General features: G+C 36.6%; 2 protein-coding genes across 2 annotated transcripts; both read left to right on the forward strand.

Annotated features, from left to right (window-relative positions):
- Positions 1 to 2,853: 2,853 nt before the first annotated feature.
- On the forward strand, positions 2,854 to 12,672 carry LOC134232325 (leukotriene-B4 omega-hydroxylase 3-like). Its single transcript, XM_062714279.1, has 13 exons — positions 2,854 to 2,935; positions 3,657 to 3,834; positions 8,522 to 8,723; positions 9,214 to 9,341; positions 9,620 to 9,744; positions 9,843 to 9,905; positions 10,087 to 10,210; positions 10,344 to 10,476; positions 10,724 to 10,847; positions 11,174 to 11,369; positions 11,483 to 11,565; positions 12,315 to 12,380; positions 12,501 to 12,672. The coding sequence occupies exons 2-13, from the start codon at positions 3,685 to 3,687 to the stop codon at positions 12,607 to 12,609; spliced, it is 1,503 nt and encodes a 500-aa protein (XP_062570263.1). The 5' UTR covers positions 2,854 to 2,935; positions 3,657 to 3,684; the 3' UTR covers positions 12,610 to 12,672.
- A 3,142-nt stretch (positions 12,673 to 15,814) lies between these two features.
- LOC134232324 (ultra-long-chain fatty acid omega-hydroxylase-like) lies at positions 15,815 to 24,952 on the forward strand. The gene is made up of 12 exons (XM_062714278.1): positions 15,815 to 16,002; positions 16,756 to 16,960; positions 20,755 to 20,882; positions 20,995 to 21,119; positions 21,719 to 21,781; positions 22,691 to 22,814; positions 22,909 to 23,041; positions 23,253 to 23,376; positions 23,763 to 23,958; positions 24,193 to 24,275; positions 24,376 to 24,441; positions 24,551 to 24,952. Exons 1-12 carry the CDS (start codon positions 15,853 to 15,855, stop codon positions 24,651 to 24,653), a joined length of 1,500 nt encoding a protein of 499 aa, XP_062570262.1. The 5' UTR covers positions 15,815 to 15,852; the 3' UTR covers positions 24,654 to 24,952.
- Positions 24,953 to 25,527: the final 575 nt, after the last annotated feature.

The following is a 25,527-nucleotide window of genomic DNA, read 5'->3' on the forward strand; positions in this document are numbered from 1 at the left end:
TCTAGATATTCCCTCCAGAAACATGGCATATACCTTCACTTGATACTAGTATCTAGACTATATATGCACTTGATATCTAGAGCAGTGCTCTATACCCTCCAGAAACACGGCATGTACCTTCATTTGGTATCTATAGAGCTCGAGCAGTGTTCTATTCCCTCCAGAAACACTGCATGTACCTTCACTTCATATCTAGAACTCGAGCAGTGTTCTATTCCCTCCAGAAACACTGCATGTACCTTCACTTAATATCTAGAGCTCGAGCAGTGCTTTATTCCCTCCAGAAACATTGCATGCACCTTCACTTGATATCTAGAGCTCGAGCAGTGTTCTATTCCCTCCAGAAACACTGCATGTACCTTCATTTGATATCTAGAGCTCGAGCAGTGTTCTATTCCCTCCAGAAACACTGCATGTACCTTCATTTGATATCTAGAGCTCCAGCAGTGCTTTATTCCCTCCAGAAACACTGCATGTACCTTCACGTGACGTCTAGAGCTCGAGCAGTGTTCTATTCCCTCCAGAAACACTGCATGTACCTTCACTTGATATCTAGAGCTCGAGCAGTGCTTTATTCCCTCCAGAAACACTGCATGTACCTTCACTTGATATCTAGAGCTCGAGCAGTGCTTTATTCCCTCCAGAAACACTGCATGTACCTTCACTTGATATTTAGAGCTCAAGCAGTGTTCTATTCCCTCCAGAAACTGCATGTACCTTCACTTGATGTCATGATACCAAACAGAAAACGGAACTTCTTAATAAACAATACCATTCAGTCTTCACACCAGAAAATGATCATGAACATATACCACAATTGAATGATAATTATCCATCTATGCAAGAAATATACATAACTGTAAATGGCACACAAAAATTATTAGAAAAATTAGATCCTAGTAAAGCGACAGGGCCAGACGAAATACCAGCACGCATCCTTAAACAATATGCATCTGAATTTGCTCCACACCTTTCACAAATTTTTAACATTTCACTGGCACAAGGGGAAGTACCTGCAGACTGGCGTCAAGCTAATGTCATTCCTATATTCAAAAAGGGGGAAAAATATTTGGCTAGTAATTACAGACCTGTCTCATTAACATGCATTTGTTGTAAAATTCTAGAGCATATAGTTGTCAGCAACGTTTTGAACCATTTAGATAAATATGATATCTTAGTAGATTGCCAACATGGATTTAGGGCTAAGAGAAGTTGTGAAACTCAGCTACTTACTCTTAGCCATGAATTACTGGAAAATTTACATTCAAACATTCAAACTGATCTGATAATATTGGACTTTTCAAAGGCGTTTGATAAGGTACCTCACCAGAAGTTGCTGAGGAAGTTGGATAATTATGGGATACGCGGTAACACCTGGAGATGGGTCTCTGCTTTTCTCAGCAACAGAGTTCAACAGGTTGTCCTTGATGGTGAGGTATCTAGTCCAATGCCTGTGGTCAGCGGGGTTCCTCAAGGGTCAGTCCTTGGGCCCCTTCTATTTTTAATTTTTATAAATGACCTACCATCATCTGTCACATCTAATACAAGGCTCTTTGCCGATGACTGCATCCTTTATCGACCCATTCATAATCAAAATGACTGTGAAATCCTCCAAAAAGATCTTGACTCCTTAGCTAATTGGGAACATGTCTGGGGAATGCAATTTCATCCTCAAAAATGCAATTCACTCAGTATCACCAGATCTCGCACACCAGTAAAATATAACTATAATTTAAAAGGACACACATTAGAATCTATAAAGACAGCAAAATATTTAGGGGTAACATTATCCTACAACATGTCCTGGGAACCTCATATCAATAATATAACTTCTAAGGCAAACAAGATATTGGGTTTTTTAAAAAGAAATTTGCAGATAAAAAATGAAGAAACAAAATCTTTGGCATATAAATCAATGGTCAGGTCCAACCTTGAATATTGTTCTTCAGTCTGGGCACCACATACAAAAAAACTTAAAGACAAATTAGAAAATGTACAAAGACGAGCTGCACGCTATGTCACACATAGATACCATAATACAAGTAGTGTTTCAAACATGTTACACCATCTAAATTGGCCAACATTAGATCACAGAAGAAAAATATGTAGATTGATAATGTTGTATAAAATTACACACAAATTAGTAGCTATAGATCAAAGCCTTTATCTTGTACCTCAGACAACGACCATCACACGTAATACCAGTTCTCTTCACTTTCAGACCTTCAGTACACGAACTGACTATTATAAATTTAGTTTCTTTCCCCACACAGTGATTCTTTGGAATACTCTCCCACACTCAGTGGTGGCAGCGGCCTCTCTGGACCAGTTCAGAACTCTGGTCCCAAGTTATGTTCCATAACTCTTATATTCAGAACAAATCAGCTAGAGTACATTGTAAATATATATAGATATACACTTTTTTATGCACAATGTAAATTGTTTCCTAAAGCACTTGTTTAATTTAAACTTTTCATGGCATTTAGTTTTTAATTTTTATTTGTAAATTTTTTTTTTCTTCTCTCTCCTACTTTTTGATTTAATTTTAGAGGTCCGTTTGCGCAGGGCCAGCGTATAATCATCATGTTTGATGGAACGCTGTATAATGTAGATGTAGAGCAGTGTTCTATTCCCTCCAGAAACACGGCATGTACCTTCACTTGATATCTAGCCTGAGAGCAGTGCTTTATTCCCTCCAGAAACAATCACATGTGTCAAATGCAACTATTATATTTACCCGGAACACAGAACTTTACAAACTGCATGTGATATAGGGGACTTTAAACATTTAAAGTACACGTACTTTAAATACATGTATGTTCATATCCGTGTTCCATACTTTGTTGGACTTCACGCTATAACGCCTGTTTTATCAGAGCCTTAGGGTGGACATTACACATTTTACATCAAACATTATGATAGAACTGTTACTAGGGTAAGTGGCATGGATAAACCTCGGTTAAATATTTTCCTAATGATTTTGATGCATTATTTCTGACGACAGACTCAACATGATCTCTGGTGTAACGTAATATTTAATCATTGACATCGTTGTATATGGTCAATCAATGTATGGTGCGCAGTTTTTTAAACTATATTCGATGAGAAACGCATGATCTACATTGTCATGTGATCACAAGTTTAAGCATCTATTTATTCAACTAGATGACCGACCACAGGGATAAAAACTTAGATTTTTTGATGTAGAAATGTTTTCTCCACCTTGGTCATTCTAGAGTGATATTCGAGATATTTGTCGTTGTTTCAATTTTTCTACTAACACAGTTTGAGTTTTGGAAAAAAAGTCAGAATTCTGAGTACTACAAAACATTCTGTGTCGTATGTGTATCTGATATCTGTTCCTTAAATAGGGAATGTTTGGCCGGTTTTTTTTTTTATAAGCGTTTGTGTTTAATAAGAGTTTTAAATTTGAAGGATTCTTTTGCGGGTATTCATCGCGATGCCGAAAGATCATTCCAAAGCTCTAATTGTATCGTGGACTAAAGGAAAGCTTGTGCATAGTGGTTTGGGTCGCGACAGGAACGTAGTGTTCGTCCTGTAGAGAAATTGGTCATGGATATTCATTGATTCTTAGATAAATTAATAAAGATAGCGTTTATTTGACATTTCATTTTACAGTGCTTTTCATTTTCCAGTGGTTGGAGATAGGAGTTTGTTTTAGCCATGATTACCACCATTTTAATAACTCTCCTGGCTGTGTTCGGTTTGTCTTACCTGGTCCGCTTCTACACACGTTACAGAAGAATGAAGACCATCACCGACAGGATGGTGCAGTTAGGACCCCATCACCCAATCTGGGGGCACCTGCTACTGGTAAGATGAGAAATGTGCTTAATTAATTTGTTTCTTTTATTGAGACCACACATTTTTCATAGTTCTTAATTTTATGTAATCGGTATTTAATATGTCTGAAGGTGCTGTCAAAATATTAAAACTACGTACGTTACTGTCCGTTCGAAATTTTATTTTAAATATTGACAAGTTGGTTCTTTTGATTAAATTCATCGGTAGTCATAATCTGGATTTAATCACAGACCTCCTTAAAAGAGTTATCTGAAAAGAAATTAAAAGCTTTACTTTCAAATCCATAATTCATTTATTTGTGCTCGTGTGGGCAGTCGTAGAGCGTCTGCTCTAGAGTTGCGGAGCAAGGAATTGTTCCTTACGTCGTGGGTTCGAATCCCACTGTGGGACGTGGAGATCAGTTCTTTGAATTAGACTGTTTAAACCTTCACAGCTCAATGTCTCTGAGTGCAAAGTACAGATTAAAATCTGCAGTCTTTAACTCCATGTGATGGCGTCTCCACATGGGTGAAAAATTCTCGAAAGGGACGTTAAAAATTTGTATCCTTTGATAATTATAAATAATAGTACCTTTACAATTCTGAAATAAAATATTTAAGAATATACGGTACTTTGTAGGTCTGCCCTTAAGCAGACTAGCAATATTCTTTTCGATAAAAAATTCCATTAAATTAATATAAAATGAATAGTACCTGAACTATTTGGTCTCGAGTCATCAGCCGGACCCATTCGTCTCAAGACGGTTCATCATCTGATCTGCAACGATGGCGGGTAAGCAGAAGTTGATTAGTTTTTTTTATACTAACAACGATTACGTTCCCAGTACTATCTTCTCTACGTAGCACCAGCCAGTTGGATATCTTCTAGGCCTCCGTGGCTTTAGCGCTGACTGCCTTTATCTCCTTTTGTCACTTTATCGCAGCGCTGCCATCCTCCCCCACTTTAATGCTGATGGACATACTGATTTCCACCGAGAAGTTCTATTTCTGTTTTCTTGCTTTCAGTACGTGTCAGATAATCAGCATTTGTAAGTTTGTACTTGTCCTGACATTCATACTTATGATATTGTAGTCATTGGTTTCTTCCTGTCCTCAGATATTATTGGAAAACCAGGTCATTTGGTGGTGTGTACTATCAGTCGGAATATTAGCTTCTTTTCAATGGTGATTTGCAGCTTTCAGTATTTTGCTACGTTCAGTTTGCCAACTCTGTGTTTTGTGGTGGCCCCATTGTCTGCCTCCACTTGCTAGGAAAGTATATGGTTGAAATTGGTTTTTATTGTTCTTCTACAACTCTGTCTCTAACGTACTTTGTATGGACTGGTGTTCTGAAGACATGTTCATGCTTCCACCTGAACTTTCTATTGGTATTGGGAACTTGACAAGATGACAATTTGTCTCTTGGCATAGAGGGTACATCGGTCTCTGCTATTCCTCTAATTCCCTTATTTGTTGATATTGGTAATACAACAAAGCTCATGCTAGAAACTGGTGTATGAAAAATGTTTTCCTCAATATTCATAGATCACTAAACGTCAGCATACTCTGTTAATTTTTCCATATAGTCCAGTTTCCTTGGCTTCCCATCCCTACTAGTTGGATATTTCAAATCTTGTTCTAGTTGAATTACCTTTCAGTCTAGTTGTATCCTAAAGTATCTTTGTCTGAAGCCCTGATCCGTCTTGTTAACTCAGTGGTTAATCCTCTCCCTTCACGGACAGTTCCCACAATGTCCTTACTGCGAATTCTTGATTCCGTTTCTGATCTTGCATAGGATGCTTTTCACTTCGACTGTAGATATACTCCTTTTTATCTTATATTTGGACCCCTTGTAGTCACTTTATCTTATATTTGAACCTTTGTAGTTTGTGCAGATCATTGCGAGGCGAGCTTTCCCAGTTTTCCCAGAAAGAAATCTCTTAGATGGTTTGTTTGTTATTTTCTTTTAAACGTCCCTTCGCGATTTTTTTTCACACGTATTGAGATGCCACCACTTGCCAGTGGAGGTCTGCAAATTTAGACCTGTACGGGACAGTTACGGCATTTGAGCAGTGAAGGATCTTTTTTTCGTGCCAAACATACTGTGACGCGGAACCTCGGACTACGTCTTATCCAAAATACCGGTCTACATGTCGCATAGCGGATTTGAACACAAGAAGTAACGATCAACTCCTTACTGAATACTCCGCGACTCTACAGCAAACGCTTTAACCTCTATGCCACGCGGATGACTTTTTGGGCGAGAGTCCTGCCTTTATTCTCTTTTTTAACTGAAATGCCGACTCTGCGTTAAGCAATAAACAATCAATCAATCAACAGTAAGCAACTGCATTGTTTCTTATCTCATCCGAGTATTTTTCTTTCATGTGTAGTTTAACCTTTCAGATCTTTTTCAAGAACACTTAATACAAACTTGTACGAGGGTTGTTCGATAGGTAATGTTTATTGTACGATATCTCAAATAATGAAATGATGAAATGAACATTTAATCTTCAAAGTATTTTCCATGGTTTGAAATACAAAATTTCGATCACCAAATATAATTTTTATGAAATGCGTTGAGATGTGCTAATTAGCTAGACCTCTAGGGATCGACTGATGGCTGAAGCCCCGACTTCTCAGGACTTGTAACGACGACCAGATAAAAAGCTTTTAATTTTGGCAAAAAAGAAAAGAGTTGCATTGGAAATTACGATGACGATGAGTTCTGCAAAACGGTACATTACTGGACTTCACAAGCTCCAAAATATGCATTGAAGATTATCATTTTTTAGACGAAGATGCCTTATTCCTGACACAGGGTGTCGTTTACGATACAATTTCTTAAGCATTTTTTCACTGCTCCTACGTAGTGAACCCATATTTCTCACCCGTAACAATGTAACAATATTAGCAATTTGATAGAATTTGGAAAATATTTTGAGCCATTGCTTAAGCGGTTTGTACTCATTCCGTTTTTAGCTAGCTTTCAATATATTAAGTCTGCGATATCTATCTGGCAGAAATCATTCGTTAAAACTAAAATGCACCTACTGCAGTATGTCAGATAGCAATACGCAAATAAATCGTGTATCTACCAGCACTTTCAATTATTTTCTTGACTTTCGAGACACAGTGATATGAACAATGAACAGTCCCAAGTCGGCGGCAAGATTTTACTGCATGTTTGACGGACTCTGCGGCAGTCAGACATTTCCTTCTCCACCTACGAACTGTCTCGTAAGATATCCTATCAGACCCATAAGCTTCCCCAATTCAGTGAAAATCTGCATTTCGAAATGACCAATTTTTGAGCGAACTTTGATGTAATGTCTATTTCTTAAATATTCTCAACCCGTTTCCCAACCGATTTTACAACAGTGGTCAGCGACTGAATTTACCGAAATGACTTTAAATCTATGTGGAACTGAAGGCGCTTGTATACACAATTGAAAAGGTATTGAATAGAATTCTATTTAAGTGTATTTCCATCCAAGAATCGTACGATTCGCGTTGTGGTACAATACAATTGCATATCGAACACCTCTTGCAGTGATTCCATAAATAGAGGTGATCTTTCTCTTGTATTCTTTCGATTCCTATTCCTTATTCTATCTACATGAACCTTTCTCAGCTCTTTAAGTTTCTTCTAGTTCGTTTCTGATTTTTTTTCCGGCAGTTTTCCTATCTTTATCACTGTTTTCTAGTGTTTCCTCTGATACTTGTTATTTTTTCTCTTCTTCATAAATGTATGTGGATGGTTCCCTTTTTCCATTGCCACCAGATGTGGCCTTGATATGAAGTATGCATGTTATGTTTTCCAATTTCTCTCCGAAAGACTCTTAAATTTCTTAACAGAAATTTTTCATTTCTTTGTCAACCTTCTCCTTTTTCTCTTCATATTCATCTTACGATTCCTTCCCGTCTTGTTAGCTAACACAAGTGGTCGAGAGTTTTATTTCTGTGGCATTGGTCTTGACGGTAGTGATTCCATCTGCCACTAACCAGCTGACACTGTTCATTCCCCCTTTTATTACCAGTTTCTCATTCGGATTTCGATTGAAAGATCCTCGTCACCGCCTGCCGTGATACAGGGCCTCAGTGGGTAGAGTCTCATTCGAAAGATTCGCACCTTTCAATTCAAGGTACCGAACACTTGGCAAAAGATCACTTGTTTTCCTTACATACCAACTTAGGTTTGTCGAGTACTTTCATGACTTTCCACTCAGGGAGCAAGTGCTCTACAGAATGTGTTCCTATAGGGTTGATTAATTGATTGTATATTTTTACGTCCCTTTGAAAATTTTTCACTCATATAAGATTCACCATATACCGGTGAAGGGTTTTAAGTCTAGACCCTGTACTCTGCACTCAAGTCTATATAGCAGTGAGGGTTCTTGATTTATCGTGCCTACGTCTACCATGGAACAATGTCTCGGTTTTTAAAGTCTTATCCACAAGACCCACGAATTTCACTTCAATGGGCAGAGCGAAAAAACGTTGCTATCTATTTTTATTCATTCGAACCACGAACTTCCGATCACAAAGCGAGCGCTCTACCGACGGTGAGTTCCTGTAAGATTCATATACATATGTACATGAAAGCTTGAAAATTTCCACATTTTTTTCGACTCCTGAAACGGAATTGAAAAGGTCTCAAAGAAACTAAAAACCATGATAAATATTACGAACTGTGTAATATCATAGTACATTTTTAGTTTCAGGACATGGCAGAATTTTGTTCTCGCGCATCTGAAGTTGTGGAGAAAACTCGGGCGAAAGTTATTTGTAGTTGGATTATGTTTATAGTTCCTTTGATAAGCACTTGTCATCCTGACACGGCTAAAGTAGTGATCAAGGAGGCAACTGCTAAACCGAAACATGAAATCGTGGGCTACAGACTTGTTGAACCATGGTTAGGTAAAGATTCAAAAGGCGTTTCTTTGATATCATTAAAAATTTTTTTGTGTAAGAATTAAGGAATTTTTTTTCAATTTGATACTCCATCAGAATTTTTATTATTTTTTTTCAAGTTATTATGTATCCCTTCGATGAAGGGAGGGCATATTGCTTTGCTGCTGTCTGTCGTTTTGTGTGTCAGTCCACCATCGGTTTCCGTTGATATTCTTCGCAGAGGTTGCACTTATTGAAATTAAATTTGTTATACAGTTTTATCATAAGAATATCTAGATCAAGTTTTGTTTTGGGTACGATCGGACCATTTTGGACAGAATTATGCCCCTTGGACATACAAAAATTTCAATTATTTGGAGGATGGGGGCATAAGTGTTTTTTCAAACATCTCTTGTTCCAATATCCATTACCTCTTAAAATGTACAGAACTACACTCAACAAATCTTCGACTTTTGTATACAAGTTCAGAGTTGCAAATTATATCTTTCCAATATAGGAGACGGTTTGCTTTTGTCTGATGGAAAGAAATGGGAAAGAAACAGACGGCTTCTGACTCCAGCTTTCCATTTTGACATCCTCCGACCTTACGTAGACATCTACAACGAAGTGGCTGAAATATTTCTGGTATTTATTTTATCCATTTTCTCCTCCGATTATTGAAATCGAAATCGAAAAAATAAGCAGCAAATAATTAAACGTACACTGGTATTTCTGGTGATTATTTTGAGTTTCTCTCAAGGTTCCTTCCACATTTATACCGGTATCAATATAGTTTTCCAACAATATACAATACACCGGTAGTATATCGATTAACAACTAAGTAGCTTAGACTTACATATTCTTTATTCCTTTATTCATCAATAGATAGATCACAGACTTTTGTATTTGGTTAAATTTTAAAGGGGAAACTTCAGAAGTTTTGCGATGCCAAGGAGAGTGTGGAAATTTATAGTCTTGTCACCTTGGCGGCTCTAGACACAATGTTGCGATGTTCCCTGTCGTACGAAGGACACGTACAGGAGGAAGGGTAAGTTTCCAAATGAAAAAAAAAATGACGAAAACATAGCAAAATTACGCCATAGCAGTAATTCATCCAATAACAGATTTTTTGCATGTTATTGAAAGGTCAGATCATCCTTATGCAGAAGCGGTTAGAAACCTGGCAAGGCTGACAGTAAGCCGATCACTGTAAGGAGCAATGGTTTTTGTCTACAAAACATTTTGTTACTTTCGTCTCAACTGTTTATTTAAGAGCGAAAAATTTGGTTCCCCCAACAATGATTGATATGGAATTAATTGAAGCCAAGAGTAGACATTTAAATGACTATTATTCGTTATGATGCATTTTTAAAATCTTATTTGTTTTTAGGAAACCCTGGCTCTATTTTGATTTTATATATAAGTTCTCGACTGAAGGGAAGGAGTTCTATAAACTAATAGATTTTGTTCACCAGTTTGCAGATGACATTATACAATCAAGAAGAAAGACACTGGTAAGTAGAGAAGACATGTATCATATTACACTACGAAATCAAGTTTGAAATAAACAATTAAATCTTACCCTTTCCCATCTATTAAGAATAGATGGCCCATTCACATATAATGTAGAATAAAATTCTGTTACAGGCTGATGATCCTGGTCAGTTACAGAAAAGAAGACGTGACTTCCTAGACATACTTATCACGGCAAAAGATGACCAAGGGGAAGGACTTTCTGACCTTGACATTCGTGCAGAAGTGGACACGTTTCTTTTTGAAGGTCAGATAACCATTCATTTTTTATTGCAACACATCTTTTGCAAACGGTGAATAGAACTTTACTTCCTTTTATACCTTTACATATTTTGTCTGGGATACTAGTATCAATCCGTTTTGTCTGTATCCTGTTTTGCTACTGTGTCTCTAAATATTACATTATGACGCATTTCTTCAAACGCTCTGACCAGTTTTATCAAAACTCATTGCAAATCGGTAGTTTCTAAATTGAGTGGATCATTTTACTTCAGGACATGACACCACCTCCTCTTCCATGAGCTGGGCTATATACAGCCTGGCAAAACACCCAGAGGAACAGGAGACTCTCTACAAAGAAGTTATGGAAGTGTTAAATGGGCGAGACAAACTTCAATGGTATTTAAAAATACATTGAGAGAAATGCAAAAAGACTTGAACTTCTACTTGTATTGTAAAATCACATATTTTCGTGAGGTAAAGTTTTCGAGCTTTGAGGGAAAAAAATTGGTTTGTGGGGATTTCCTTTCATGGTTGGAAAATATTAAGCAGTAATGCATAATATGAAAATTTTATATTCAATGGGGGTCATAAATTCCAAGGTCTCTCCATACCTTGAAAAATCAAGAAAATTAACCCCCACGACATTAGTGATTTCACAGTATACTCGAAATTGAGACGCATAAAATTCCAATGGATCTCTTGATTAATCCATATTACTTCAGGGAAGACCTTCCGTCACTGAAGTACATGTCGATGTTCCTGAAGGAGGTGATGAGGATGCATACTCCCGTCCCTTTCATTGGTCGGGTCGCCGACAAGCCACTCACACTGGACGGGATAACGATTCCCGCCAAAACAAAAATTGATATTCTTCTTCATACCATCAATCACCATCCAGATCTTTGGTCTGATCCACAGGTGAATACAATATATGGATACAGTACAATTTAACTTATTTATTAAAGTTAAGTTGGTCTAGTAAATCGACACAAATGTGTGACACATAAAAGTTGTTTTTTAATCTGTAACAGGAGTTCCGACCTCGCCGATTTGACGAGGAGACAAAACAAGACCGAGATCCCTACAGTTACATACCTTTCTCTGCCGGCTCAAGGTAAACCTAAATTCATTTCATTTGAAGTTGCAAAATATCGAAATTTTTTGAATTATCAATTTTTTTATGGTGGGCCAATGTTTTAATTTTGTTTTAAAACGAACTAAGCAAGGCGTCAAACTTCAGTACACTTTATGTTAGATATGTTAATGAGGTAGTTAAGACATACTTACTGGTAATTAAGTCACCTCTACTGGCCACTTCAGTTTTGCTAAGATTGTCAAATCTTGGCATGCTTCTAGAAACGGCCTAAACACTAATACTGTAATTAAGTCCTACTTTAGCACCAACACATACAAACTGTTGTTCTTGAACTAACATCACCTGCATATGGTATTTATGGCTCCAAACTGATTCAATAAGCAAGAGCAATCTCTGAATTCGTTCAGTTTGTAAACCGAGACAGACTACGGAGATATAAATTGATGGTACATGGATTTCAACAGCTCCGTTTGAAGTTAGCTCTCTGTAAATTTTACGGTCATTGAATTAATTTGTTTATAACATTGTAAATCGTTTGGTAGTTTTTTGTCTGACATGTTTCGTACCATTTCTTCAGTCATTGCTTATAGAAGTATCCTGTATACGTGTATCTGATTACTACTATTTCATGAAGCTCATCGTGGTTACGATCCATCTCTGGTGTTAATTTCCAGGGGTCCCTGATTTAGCGTTCCATTTAATCAGTAATCACGGCTACTTAAAAAAAAATATAATTTTTCATTTCATCGTATTTTGTTTTAAAATAGGAACTGCATTGGACAGAACTTTGTAGTCAGCGAGGAGAAAGTCATGCTTGCGTCACTGATAAAACGGTAGCCTTAATTTGGTTTTATAACGTTTTAAAAATGGATAATAAGTGTTCAGTAGTCTATTGATATATGTGTAACTATTACATTTACCTTAGTGAATTAATTGTTTAAAACTTTTTTTAGATTTAAAGTCAGCCTTGTGGAGGGTCATATTTACGAACACTACCCACAGTTTGTCATGACTGCTAAATACGGAATTAAAATTAACTTGGAAGAAAGAAAGAATCGTTAAAACACCTTAGACCTTGCGTTCCTCCTACATCACAAATTCTATATTATTTAAATTATTTTATATGTTTACCTTACACCTGATATATTTGTTATTTACTAATCTTGTTGATGTAAATTATTTTGTAATTTATTGAAATACTATATTTGTACATAATAAAATATATGTTTATCATGTTGTGAATTTTGAATTGACTAGGGGGAGAATTAAATATTGATAGTTGTCAAGTTGTAAATTTTACATTTAACCCCACCCCCTAAATTCAAAATTTACATCATAATAGTTATAAGAATGAGGCACTTTTAAAATTTGCACTTCTTATAGCTTAAATTGTACTGTTGTAAAGTATGAATACTTATAAAATTACATGTTAAAAATTAACCTTTGATATTGTAAAACTTCATTTTTATGATATTGTATTCAATTCAAGAAAACAACTACAAAGTAGTCGCTTTCTTTTCAAGTATATGATAAACGAAATAGAAGAGCACAAATAAAAAAGGTTATTATTGTGTACATTTATCAAATTTCTGTGCGCTGTTTAACTCGATTGAATTTTAAATCAGCAAATAAAATTTACGTGTATGCGCATAATTATATATTTGTTTGTGCTGATATTCTTGTTTCATCAACTTGTTTGTCAATGATCTACCTCGTTTTTGAAAGTGTTAATACGTAGAGCATGCTCTTGCGTATCGAATCAACTGCGATATATACACTCCGTATGCATATTATCAATGAGGAATTCAAGCATAGTCTTAATTTAAACTTTATAGTACTTTTGTGTGATAAACAAGTACTTTTGTATGACTAAAACATTTAAGATTTTAAAAAAAAATTATTGAAAATAAGTTGTCCGAGATATTAAAAATTCTTATCTTTCATCACACAATGGGAAGAATGATTGTATACGTATAAAGCGTTGAAAAGACAAACGATTTCGTCAGTATTATTGATTTGAGAAAAATCATGTGATTTTAACATTTTCTGTACGTTCCATGGAGTTTTAAAGAACACCACTTCTTGAAAATGTTGTAACACAGTATACATGTTTCTCCATCATAATATTTTTGTGATTGTAAATTCAGGAGCTTGCTGATATGGTGCTTCACAGTTGGAGTTTAGACCGGAAGCATTAATTTGCAGATCGCACTGGACTTTTGCAAAGGCGGTGACTTTTACAATTAATCGACAGCTTACTTTGCACCAGGGAAATGTATACGGAAGTTCTTCTGTGAAATGAATAATTAGCTAAACTTTTGGCATTTAAAGCATAGAAGGAAACAACAATCCTACCTTCAACCCCTCCTTCCCACCTTGACCAACTCCTTCCAAGTTTTCCTTCCGGAGTGTGTTTCCTTCTTTATTGAATTCCTTTGGAATGTGACAATCCTACCATAGGAAAATGAAGAGAGGGATAGGAGGGGTGTTCAATATTTTTTGTCCCTTATGGCTTTCAATCATTCGATTCGGGATCTGGTCATCCATGAATGAATATATCTTTTATTGACATTGTGTCAAAATTTGGAACAAGTCGTTGCACTCTGAAACACACACTTACATTTACAACTGACCTACCCGAATACACTGGATATCAATTATGGGTAAAACACGAAGTCTGGTAGTAAGTATATTCTTGCTCGTTGTGTCATTGGTATAGAACGGAATGAAATAGATGAAGAAATTGTTCAGATATATGGTGGATCTGTTATTTCAAAAAAGACAGTTCACAGATGGGTAAGCAAGTTCAAGAATGGTAGAACAGATGTTTTTGACGACAAACATTCGGGGAGACTACCAAGAGCAGTCACTAAAAGTAATATTTCCAAAATTCATGATATTCTTAAGACAGATGGACGACTTACCGTCAAAGAAATAGAAGACGTGAAGGAATTTCAACGGGCAGTGTTTTTACTATTTTAAAAACTAAATTAAAGTACCGTAAGGTGGATTCCACAAATTCTTACTAAAGCTCAGAAGAGGGATTGTTTAGAAAGGTGCCAAAGACTTTTGAAAATGTTTTAAAATATGGACACTAGGAAGGTTAGTCAGATCGTCACAGGTGATGAAACGTGGGTCCAGCCAGAAAGAAAAGTAAAAAATGAAGTTTGGACTGGAAACTTAAGAACATAAAGAGGCCAACAATTGCAAAAAGAACTCAAACTTCTTAGAAAGCTCTATACACAATATTTGTCAACTCTAATGGCTTGGTAGTCCAATATGCAGTCCCATAGGGCAGAAGTGTCACTGGAAATAGTATTCTCCAAGTATACTTCCGAGACTGTATAATTTCTACAAAAAAAGACGACCTAAAACCGGTTTGAGAGGAATTAAACTCCTGCATGACAATGCTCCTGTCCATACAGCAAAGGTTTTTCGAGAATATCTACAACGTCACAAAGTTTTTGAACTTCCACATCATGCATATTCACCTGATCTTTCTCCTTGTGACTTTCTTGTTTCCAAAACTAAAAGAAGCTCTCGTTGGAAGGCGTTTTCAATCGCGGTCAGCGCTGGCATCAGGTATTTTTCAGTGTTTAAGATATCTTCCACAAAAAACTTACAAATAAGTGTTTTTTGACTGGATTAAACGACTCATCTCTGTATTAAATATAAAGGAGATTACTTTGAAGAAATGCATTAAATGATTTAAATTTCTATTTTGTTTTTGTTGCTGTAATATGGTTTGGACAAAAAATATTGAACGCCCTTCGTACAATCATTCACGTATAGGGTATTTTAATTAATTTTATTATTCTACCTCAAATCATCTTTTGTGTTAGTATATACGAGTAAAGTTGGTGCCCCTAATACCATACCATAACTATAACATCTATTTATATTTTTCTACAATGTCTGTAAAAATATTAGTTCCATACCTCCGTACATAACGCAAGTTTAAATGTCAAAGTTGCCGCCAACTCTTAAAGTCAGTGCTTCTTGCAAAATTAAGGTGATGTTCTAGAACACCATTGTAGTTACAGTATTTACACAAAGTATCCTAGAGCAGAAGGAGATTGAAAGTTTTTAAATTTATACGCAAACAAATCGATATCATTATTTGTTTAAAATTAATTTACAAAAAAAGATCAAGATTCTCCGAGTCATATAGTTGAACGCTGTCAATCTGGACATACATTATAGCATGTAAACCGCGTAATTTAGTACTCGTGCACTTAAATATTTGTCAGCTGTAGAGGATATACGTGTGAGGATTAGTGATAGTGTTTACATACACACACGGCCATGATCGCTCAGGTCATCGTAACGATATTTGTTGTGTATCTTCTATCTCTTGTGATTCATTATGGACGACAGTACAGACAATGGATTCAGCTCACCTCCAAAATTACTCCAATGGGAAAGCTGCATCCTATCTGGGGACATTTTGTCTTGGTATGTTTTTACATGAACACGTTTAAAACGTGACAGTTTGACCTATAATCAGCTACATTTAAATGGTCAAGTGCGTTTTTTACCTAAAGGATTTTATCTACATTTCTATTTTTGTACCACAACTAAGCAAATATAATATATAAATTATACTGCTTGTATTGAGCAATCGATAAGATAATATTTAATTTGCTATCACCAAATAAAATGTTATCAACATAGATGTTTTTCTTAAAATTATGCTCGTAACGAGCCTCGCCGTGTACAGGTAAAGTTAAATAAGGGAATAGCCAAAACCACAATTATCTTGACTATAAATAATGTGCATGCACATCTCCTCGATATCTATTGATCTATTCGCTGCAAGAACCAAGCATTCTACAATATGGATCTATAGACTGTTTTAAGAGGGACCAAACATCAACCCCCCAAAATATACATACATTAATTTTTGTCGAACGTGGTTTTTATCGGAGAGGAACCTTCTGAGTTACACGAATCATATAAATGATGTATGAGTGTTTTGTATACTCAGTAGTCAGTATGTACTTTTGTGTAAAGTATTGTACTTTATATAAATATTCTTTATAATTACAATGTATAAATCTTAACCAAAGTAGATCAAATATATGAGGCAGAAACAAAGATGCCGAACTCCCCAAACCTTTCAATGATGTGTTCAATGTCTCTTTTTAAAATCTTATGCAAAGAATTTCTAAAACATTTGACTTAGAATACTGTATTTTCTTCCTTTAGTTTGATAACATGAAGGGATACTTCAGGACCATTTTGGATACGCAGGAGAAAACTAGAACAAAGCTCTTCCACGGCTGGACAATGTTCTTCTACCCCAGCTTTGGCGTGTGTCACCCAGACACGGCTAAAGTACTCCTCAAGTCCTCCGAGCCCAAACCCAGACACAGCGTGGGCGGATCCTACCGCTTCCTCTTACCCTGGTTAGGTAAAATCCAATTTAGCATTCACGCAGTTTATTTAACTGTGCATAATTATCATTTATATGCCGGCAAAAATATGCATTTTTCATAACCGAAGTGAGGATTTTTACATATCTTATGCAGTGCATTCTTTTCTTAAATTAAATCTCAAAGTAATTAAGTCATCATGGTTTAAGGTTGATTACATGTGGACAATTAACGAACTTTTAGATTTCTTATCGGTTATGCGAATTTTACTTTACACTCGAATGAAAAATGTTAAGAAACACTTCTTGAAATTTCCTTCCTATTTATATACAGTTCATTGCCAGAACTGTATGATACAAAACCAATTACCACCGAAGCTTCAAATCATCATTTCTTGCCCTAAAATAGTAACTTGACAACGTGTTTTCTTCGCAAACCGGGTAAATTGAAAATTTTATAAACCACCTAATAGAGTCAGAGTGAAAAAAAGGTGTGGTTAATCGAATAAATAAAATGTAATACAGAAATGTTCAACAGCGTGAAACACCCAGACCTATGTCACTGGATCACCAAATACATAGCGGTGGAACTTTTTCAAAGTATTGAAATGAATAAGGTAATTTTACTACTGGCATTAAAAAGAAGTAGGGGATATTGTTGACAATGACAATGAAATGCACACCATGAAGTCAGGAAGGAAAAAATATTAAGGAAACATTTGTCAATTTATTCGAAACTCTGCATACATTCAGAAATGGACAGATTCTCCAGAATAAGGATTGACACCAACACATGTACAGTGTCACACAGGAAGTTTACCGCGATTGTGAAACAGAGGCATTAGCGGGTAAAACCCCTCGGTTGGCGAGACAAGCTCGTTTTCGGCGTGGCATTCTCCTAACGAAACGCCTTGATCAGGTTATTTTTGGGAAGGTTATTCCATTTCTATTGCAATGCTGCTTCAAGTTCTTGGACATTGGTAGGAGATCATTGAAGTTTGTGTGGCTGCTGTCCAAGAATGCCAAAGACAAGTCCGATGCATGGGAGAAAAGTCCGGACTGAGTGCGGGTCATAGTAATTTGGTGGTATTCTTCTGTTGTGGATAATGATCCTGGCCCTAACATCTGGCATTGTCATTTCGAAAAATGAAACGGTGGCCATAACGACATGGAAACGGCACAATATGGGGTGCAAAGATGTTGTCCCGATAGTACTGCCCTGTGACACGTCCAGTAACAATATACAAGTCTGTTCTGCCGGCAGCAGTGATGCCTCCCCACACCATTACAGGTCCATCCCCATACTGATCATGTTAAATGACGTTAAAGTCATGGAAATGTTCGTTATGTCGGCGCCAAACCCTCCTTCGTCTGTACAGTAAGTCCACAGTGAACCTCGACTCACCTTAGAATATTACGTGGTTCCATCGTCTATAATCCCAACGTTGGTTGTGATGACACCATTGGAGTCGGGCCCTATTGTGACGATCCCTCAAACACGGAATGACACGAGAACATCGGGTGTGTAGGTGAAATCTGTGCAGTCAAAACCTGATCGTCTGGCCAGTCACTACAAAGCCAATATCCCTTTGAGGTTGAGACCTTATCTGATTTGCTGTTACCAGACGATTTCTCAAGGCAATTATGCGGGTAAATCTTTCCTGAGCCTGAGTTGCTGTGCTTGGTAGTCCGGATCGTGGTCTATCCTGAACAGACCCTGTAGCACAATGTGTGGACCATAATCTGCTGAAAATCGACTGGGAAACATCCACTGCCCATCCTACAGCTACCTGTCTTGTGCCAATCATCAAAAGCATCCCAAGCAGATCGTGAGAGTATGATTGATGTGTTTGGGTGATGAATTTCGTCAGATAACTATATGGTTTCGTATTCCTTTGTATACATGTATATGACTGGTCACTACATTATCCCCGGCCCTTATTTTCTTTTAAGAGTATAGTTATATGATCAGTTGTTTGCATAGTTTGGAAACATGTGATATTAACAACTAACAGTCATCAAGCTGAATTAAAACTATACAAATTGGGAGTCGAGTAAACACGAACCTTTAAAATCATTATAGGTGGGGTCTGGTACCATGGAGGAGTAAGCATTCTATGTCGATAAGTCACATCCTTTGTGGGCTACTTGTCGTGATAGGGCGAACGGAAGAATCCATAGTAGGTTCAGTATGTAATTTAGGGTCTAATAATTGGGATGCAAAATGTCAGTCAGCATTCGACTCATTGGTATTGCTTTACGTGTCAAAGTTATTCTTTTGACTTTATGTCCAAATGGTCGAACTTATTCAGTTTGATTGTATATTGTTGGACGTCCCATTTGATATTTTTTCACTCATACAGACATCGCCGTATGCCAGTGAAGGGCTTCAACTTTAGACCTATACTCGGCACTCAGGACCATTGAACAGTGAAGGTTCTTTATTGTGCCAACGCCTACGTTGGGACCTACGTTATTAAGGTCATATCCGAAAGACCTCTGACTTTCAATTCTAATGCCGGGGGCTTGGCAAAAGAACAGTCACTACCTATGTTTACATCTTAGGTTTGACGCGAACGAGAATCGAACAACCCGGGCCTCCCAATCACGAAGCGAACGCTCTGGCACTAGGCTACCGTGACCAGTAACTAATTTAGATTGATTGATTGTATATTGTTTAACTTTAACGTTCCTCTCGAGAATTTTTCACTTATATGGAGACGCCACCACTTGCCGGTGAAGAAGTACAAATTTTGTCCTATACTCGGCACTCAGAGCCATTGAGCAGGGAGGGGTCTTTTTCGTGCCAGCGCCTACTGCGACACGGGACATCGGTTTAAACGGTCTCATCCGAAGGACCGGTCTCCACGTCTCACATTGGGATTCGAGCCCGCGACGTAAGGATTGACTCCTTACTTCGCGACTCTAGAGCAGACGCTCTAACCACGCAGGCGACAAACTATAATTTAGAAGTAAAGTTCTTACTACTGCCGCTCAGGAATATACTCAGTAGACCACCAACAGAAATTATCCAGTCCTCCCTATCCTGAGCATTCTTTTCAAGTTCTTTCCAGGTGAGTCCCAGTTTTTTCCTCTCTGTTTTCAATAACTCTGTTGTGGTCGTTTCCTCTTTCATTTGCTTGGATTGTCATTAATAATGATGGTTGCTGATTGAAGTGTTAGGGACAGCCATGTGCAAGAATTCAGTCTATACCGCTCGTTTGTCTCATGATAAGTAGTAGTCCATGTCGATGGTGTTCGAAATGCTTATCTGATAGTTTCGCAATTGTTTACTAACGATTCAGCGTGCCAGATTTTCTATAAAAATGTCATCATGAAGAGTTGATGGCAAATTAAGAAAACTTGACATGATTAATGAGAGAAAGGATTTAAATATATGGGAAAAAGAAACTTCGGTTGTCTTAAAGACCAGGAAGGAGGGACAAAAGACAAACCAGCTAACTGTAAAAATTATATAGCAACAATGGTGTTGAGGATGGTGGTTCCAAACCTTCCGAAAACCCTCAACCAATAACATGAGGCATAGCATTACCAGGAGGCCAATCAAGCAAAAGAGAGAACGATCAAGAACTCTTAGGAAAGAGATAATTAAAAGAAGCTTACCTGAAAGAGCCTGAAAATAAAGCTCGGGATAGGGTTGTCATGAGACGACCAGGTTAACCGTTTATACTATATATTGATCCTATCCTTTTTACGTTACATTTAGTCGAATGTTATATTAACTTTAACCACCTCCTCATAACTCAAGACGAATAAGTTTCTAATAATTCATCAATCCCCTTTGATAATATACTGTTTTGTGCTTGTTGTAGGCGATGGCTTACTGTTGTCAGACGGCCGGAAATGGGAAAGAAACCGGCGTCTTCTAACTCCCGCCTTTCATTTTGATATCTTGAAACCTTATGTTCAAATCTACAATGATGTTGCAGACATTTTCTTGGTATTGCATTAGATATCTTTTATTCTTTAAGTTGCAAATTGTAAATGTAACTTTTTCTTCAAGAACTTTTTCTGTGTAACACTTTTCACTATTTATATGTAAAATTTTACAGGAAAAACTACAAAAAGCCTGTGACTCTAATCAGAGTATAGAGATTTATAAGCTGGTATCACTAGCAACACTGGACACCATGTTACGGTGCTCGCTCTCCTACAACGAACGGGTTCAGGAAATGGGGTTTGTCTATTTTTTTTTTAAATTTAATTTCAAATTCTAGTGCTTGTAAAAATCAAACCTAATATCCTTTGGAACCCTTCGGAAGGTCCGTTGCAAAAGTAATTCTAAAGCAGACGGCTATATTATACGAATAGAGTTACTTTCTTCCTTGTCTTTCATCTCTTTATTTCTTAATGAAATGCTTAATAAGTACTAAATTTAGGACATTGAGAAAATTATATAGACTGTATAAAGATGTAATAAATGGGTAAAAATCTTATTTCATTATTAAACTGTGATACCAGTTGTTTTCTTCATGAAAAATCTTTAAAGGCAGCAAAATATTGATAATCATACCGTGCTCATAAACTTACTTGAATGGGAAATACAAGTAATGGGTGTATTTATTTCTGACTTTTAAAATGTTTAAGAAGGCTTTAAATAATTAAAATAGAGTGATGCGCTACAGATTTACATATATTTTTATTTTATTTTAAGTTCTGGGGACAGATCACAGAAATTGCATAAATCCATATAACAAGAGCATTTAAAAAATGTGTTTTTTACAAATTGTTATCATTATTCATATCTGACAAAGTGTATCCTTCATTTACTTTCAGAGACAGTCACCCATATGTGGAGCAGGTCAACAGACTGACGACTCTAGCCATTAAGAGGATGGTGTAAGTACACGATTCAAAACAGTAGTATTTACTCTAGAGTCGCAGAGAAAGGAGCTCTACCTTACGTCGCGGGTTCGAATCCACTGTGAGATGTGGTGACCGGTACTTCGGATGACACCATAAATGTCAAAACTTACCGTGCGGAAGAAGGTGCTGGGACAAAAAAGTGCCACGAGTGTCGAGTAAAGGTCTATTTTCAGCCCTTCAAAGGCAAGTGGTGGCGTCTCAATTTGAGTGAAAAATTCTCGAAAGGGATGTTTAACAAAAAGCGAAACATATTTACTATACATGCTAAATGTGCCATCGTCATAATCACTTTTACTGAGGCAGTCCCTGTGTTTTAAACAGATTGAGAGCGAAGTTAGTATCTGATCAACTCCTTCAAGGAGCATTCTGTTACCCTTTACCTACCTAGTCCTTGTCCGAGGGCACATAGGACAAGTACTAGGTTTCTCCACTTCTCTCTACAACTTGAGCATTTCTCTTTAGTTCTCCCAAAATTAGTTTGTGGTCTCTCATTTTCTTTTCCACAGTCCTTCATCACGTGTTCTTTGGCCAATCAGGTTTCCTCCTCCCTTCTGGTTTCCATCGAAGTGTTACTTTGGGGATGTTTTGGTCGGTTTTCTTATCACATGCCCTATCTATTGCCATCTCCGTATAAAGTTACCCATTAATGTAGAATTTTAGAGTATATTTCATTGAGAAAATAATGTCAACATGAACCTGAAATAGTTGCACTATGAAAACAAAAACTTAAGATAAATAATTTCATATTCCATATAATCCCCCAGAAGGAAAATGAGAGAAACTTTTATCAATTATCTGCTTAATTTTTGGAAGAAGATGTAAGGTTTTGCAATTTTGTATGTGCTGCTTGCCGTCCAAAGACCTTAATATTTCATATTGTAGAACACCATGGGTGTACCCTGATTTTATGTATGGATTAACAGCCGACGGCAGAGAGAACAAAAAGCTGACTGACAGTGTTCATCAATTTGCAGATGAAATAATTCAGTCCAGAATTAAAGCATTGGTATGCTTCCAGAAGTAAGATATGATCCATTTACCTTGTATAACATTGTAAAGGCCCATTTACACACACAGCTGCTTTTAATTGTCTTCAACAGCAACTTGATCCGGATCATATCAACAAACGTCGTAAAGATTTTCTGGATATTCTGATAACAGCAAAGGACGAAAATGGCAAAGGTCTCAGTCCAGAGGAAATCCGGGCTGAAGTCGACACATTTCTTTTCGAAGGTTCTCAGTAGTTTGAAGTGTTCTTAAAAGTATTCTTGAAGAATGATTTAATTGTAGAAATTTTGAAATTGATAATACTTATGGTGTAATTTGTTTCACTACTAATAATATATTGATTCTTTTATGCCAAATAGATAACTAAAAGTAGAATGAATAACCAAGTTCTAAAAGTGTTCCAAGAAAATAAAATGTTCATCACATATAATTCTAGGGCATGATACTACGGCGTCCGCCATTAGCTGGGCAATTTACTCCTTGGCAAAATATCCAGAAATACAAGAAAAAGTTCATAAAGAAGTTGTAGAAATCCTAGGCGAGCGACAGCATCTACAATGGTAAAGATAAACCTTTAGAAAATAGAAATACTTCGTCTGAACTCAATTTGTAAAGTGATTAAATTCAGCTGTTCAAGCAATTTTTGATCTTGACCATACATGTTGTCATTTCATTCTTGGTTTCAATACTGTTTACAACAACATCTCTATTGCATTGCATTCCAATCACACCTTAATGTTGAGACATCGTCTTTTTCATTACCTTCATCTCAAATTCCATAGTTTCTTTCTTATACAAATTTGGTACGAATGAATTATTTAATTACACATGTAAATGAAGTTTTTTTTTATTTTCCTCCATCGAAAAATAAAAGAAAGCTATGTTTTATTAATATTCTAAGAGGTTGAGTTATAAAAAGATACTTTTGGTATCTCTGTTTTTAAAGGGATGATTTGAGTCGGTTGAAATACATGTCGATGTTTCTACGGGAGGTGATGCGGATGCATTCTCCGGTGCCGGCGGTTAGTCGGTATCTGACGAAGCCCCTCTGTGTGGAGGGGCTGGAGATCCCTCCCTACTTCTCTGTAGATATCGTCATACATGCAGCCAATCATCATCCAGATGTATGGCCTGACCATATGGTAAGAAACAATATTTTACCTAAATCGTATGTACAATAACAGAAGAAGAGATTCTGCTTCAGAAGTATTATAGAAAGCATATCGGTTAACAAAGGAACACAAGAAGTGCCCTTCAGTATTTCATCTTATACCGAGTATGTATCCCACAGATTTTTTTAAATTATTTTTTTTTTGAAGCATAAATGTAGCTTAAAAATGCGTAAAATATTCTTTGAGTTATTTACGTCATTTCAGGATTTTAAACCAGAGAGATTTGAAGACGAGGCTAAATTATCACGTGATCCTTTCAGCTACTTCCCATTTTCTGCTGGTCCAAGGTAGGAGTAAATATTCCGAGCCTGATTTATCGCCTACCTGATGTTTTAGCTTAATTTATTTTATAGAAAACATACTTCCTCTTTACTCTGTATCTTTTAGAAACTGCATTGGACAGAATTTTGCTTTCAATGAGCAGAAAGTTATGATCGGATCATTGCTTAAAAGGTACTAGTATACCTGCAGATATTCTGAGATCATACTTACATTTGTTACCTTTTTATTTATATTTTTCATGGGTTTTTTTTTTTATCATTTTTTCTACCTCTGTCTACAGATTCAGAGTAAGCTTAGTGGACGGACATGCGTATGAGGAATTCCCGGATGTAGTGATGCGATCAAGATATGGCATTAAGATAAATTTAGAAGAAAGGAAGTAGCGAGTACATGTGCATCTATCTACATTCGTTTTAAAAGTACATGTACTTAGTTTACTAAGTAACTTCAGGATTCTAATGAATAATTTAGTAGCGCTGTATATGCAGGTATCATCATTGTGCAAGAGACGGATAACCCAAATTACATGTATTTCAATGATCACTAGAATTCAGATGCTATATTGTATTGTGATTTCGGACAGATTTTATGAGAAATACATTGTCTAGGTTTCCCTGGCTAAACCATCTAATTATCCGATAATTCGAGATATTAGGGTAGAAATACATTTAAGAAAATGAAATATTTGTTACCTGAAGAATGAATATATACCAAACATTAATGATGTAAACTTCAGAGATTGGACCAGGTGCCATGGATGAGTAAGTATCCCCTGTCAACCGATAAATCCACCGTAAACTCTTTCTTTAGACTGGGTAAACGGGTGTTAGTTCCCTATTAAAATAAAAGCCAACAATTTATATAGAAATCCTGAGAGAATATTCATGTTGAGTGAATGCGATCGTTGATACCCTTGTAACATCAAGTTATTTGTCAAAAGCTACTAACTTGACTGTGTGCCTGTGTGTAAAAATTAATTTTATATAGAAATTTTTTTTGTAAAATATAAAAAAGAGCAAAGGAGACGTGTGTGAAAAAACGAACAGTATTCGAGCTTAAAAGTCCATTAAACAATACAAAATAGGAGCGGAGCAAACATAAACCTCCAAAACATCAGAGATGGAATCGGATGCAATGGAGGACTAAAAATCACCTGTCGACCGGTCACACCCCTGTGTGCTCCTTGTCGAGATTTGGAAATAACGGTAAAAAATTCGTGGACAAGTCGGTGTGTAAATAATGGCTTGACAATCAGTA

This window comes from Saccostrea cucullata, unplaced genomic scaffold, assembly GCF_032062105.1.
Source record: "Saccostrea cucullata isolate Sc308-1 unplaced genomic scaffold, CSIRO_AGI_Scuc_v1 ctg4989, whole genome shotgun sequence".
Lineage (NCBI taxonomy): Eukaryota > Metazoa > Mollusca > Bivalvia > Ostreida > Ostreidae > Saccostrea > Saccostrea cuccullata.

What these genes read in the sequence shown, in the direction of transcription:
- LOC134232325 (XM_062714279.1), top strand. Translation starts at nt 3,685, where the DNA reads ATGATTACCACCATTTTAATAACTCTCCTGGCTGTGTTCGGTTTGTCT. An exon ending in GGGCGAGACAAACTTCAATG is followed by an intron (nt 10,848 to 11,173) that starts GTATTTAAAAAT and finishes ATATTACTTCAG; the next exon opens with GGAAGACCTTCCGTCACTGA. An exon ending in ATCTTTGGTCTGATCCACAG is followed by an intron (nt 11,370 to 11,482) that starts GTGAATACAATA and finishes AATCTGTAACAG; the next exon opens with GAGTTCCGACCTCGCCGATT.
- LOC134232324 (XM_062714278.1), top strand. Translation starts at nt 15,853, where the DNA reads ATGATCGCTCAGGTCATCGTAACGATATTTGTTGTGTATCTTCTATCT. An exon ending in GAGCGACAGCATCTACAATG is followed by an intron (nt 23,377 to 23,762) that starts GTAAAGATAAAC and finishes CTGTTTTTAAAG; the next exon opens with GGATGATTTGAGTCGGTTGA. An exon ending in ATCGGATCATTGCTTAAAAG is followed by an intron (nt 24,442 to 24,550) that starts GTACTAGTATAC and finishes CTCTGTCTACAG; the next exon opens with ATTCAGAGTAAGCTTAGTGG.